A 1321-nucleotide genomic window follows, 5' to 3' on the forward strand; every position below is an offset into this window, starting at 1 on the left:
TGAGCATTTAGTGATATTTTTTTAGTTTCAGTGAAATATATTTCAACATTCAATACTATATACCAAGTTATATGTGCTCTAGGAAGTGAAAATTTCTTTTTTTTCTTTAGCAGGTTTTTATTAGATGGAGGATACCTAGGGCTGGCTCCAGGGAAAGCGGTGACGATGGTCAAGCCCTCCTCCGCAGAGGAGAGGAGGCGTTCTTGGCTAAGGAGATTCATACTAATACCTAAGGGTCCGGGTCTCCTGCTTTATTTGCTTTCACCACCCAGCAAGCTCTTCCCCTTGGTATCAACATCACCAGTGCTGGTACGAAAGAGTCTGTGATGAGCTAGTTCAACTTGACTAACAGTTCTTCCAATTCTGGCCAAGCTTTGAACCTTCCCTTAAAGTCTTCTCTGGAGTGCTCCTTCACTGACAGTTTTGCCTCCTTCAGGAAGATCGCTGCAAATGTAGCACTCAAACCACTTACCTGAACCACTTGCTCCTGGGTGGTAAGAGCTGCATCTAGGAACATTTTGCTGCCTTGGTCCTGCAGCCAAAACACCTCCATGGTTTTGGTGGGCATCACATAACTTTCCTCCATTTTAATGGAGAGAGGGTTGCAGAGGTGGTGAACATACTGAACATAACCCTCTGCCACCGCCATGCTGTACGCAGGCAGGTGCATGTTCGAAACCCCATACTCTAAATCTGTCCCCGAATTAATGGGTCTCACTTCCACTTTTCCCCTCTTCTTCTTGGGCTCCTGTTCTTTAATTAGGTGCTTGTATCTTCCAATGCCAATGGTGGGTTTTGTCCTGTGGTGCCAACTGGTACTCAGCAAAATGCCACCTGGGGAACAAATGGGATTCTGTCCTGAAGTTTTGAATCTTAAGAGGGGAAGGGCTTGCTTTAAAATGACAGCATTCTTCAAACACAGCACCTTTCCCAGAGCTCCGTTCATCCTTTGCTGCCGTGGCCTGTTACTGTGTAAAGTGCGGATCAGCGCAAGCAGCTGCGAGCTCTTTTCCCAGAATTTCTTGCTTTGAGTGATGGTTGGAGCTTAATATTATGTAGATGAGTCAATAACCATGTCAATACTTAGAGCTCCACTAATGTCTATGGAATATAGAGTACTTAAAAAGGGGGTTCCAAGGTGAACCAAATTGTGGATCCTGTTGGGGAAGAGATTAGGGTCTACACACCAAAATACCCTAAGAAAATGCAAAAAATGTAATGTCCAATTTAGAGATGTTTGAAAATTGAATTTTTCCAGAGTCTTTTCATTGTGAGACAATATAAATACAGCTTTCAAAAATTGACTTACATTCAGGGCCCG

The 1321-nt window shown here is 43.8% G+C and overlaps 1 protein-coding gene across 1 annotated transcript; it reads right to left on the reverse strand.

Annotated features, from left to right (window-relative positions):
- Positions 1 to 210: 210 nt before the first annotated feature.
- Positions 211 to 1003, reverse strand: LOC118985940 (39S ribosomal protein L48, mitochondrial-like). Its single transcript, XM_037044736.1, has one exon. The coding sequence runs from the start codon at positions 944 to 946 to the stop codon at positions 332 to 334; it is 615 nt and encodes a 204-aa protein (XP_036900631.1). The 5' UTR covers positions 947 to 1003; the 3' UTR covers positions 211 to 331.
- Positions 1004 to 1321: the final 318 nt, after the last annotated feature.

This window comes from Sturnira hondurensis, unplaced genomic scaffold (assembly GCF_014824575.4).
Source record: "Sturnira hondurensis isolate 20B ecotype Veracruz unplaced genomic scaffold, ASM1482457v3 Scaffold0004136, whole genome shotgun sequence".
Taxonomy (NCBI): domain Eukaryota; kingdom Metazoa; phylum Chordata; class Mammalia; order Chiroptera; family Phyllostomidae; genus Sturnira; species Sturnira hondurensis.

What these genes read in the sequence shown, in the direction of transcription:
- LOC118985940 (XM_037044736.1), bottom strand. Translation starts at nt 946, where the DNA reads ATGAACGGAGCTCTGGGAAAGGTGCTGTGTTTGAAGAATGCTGTCATT.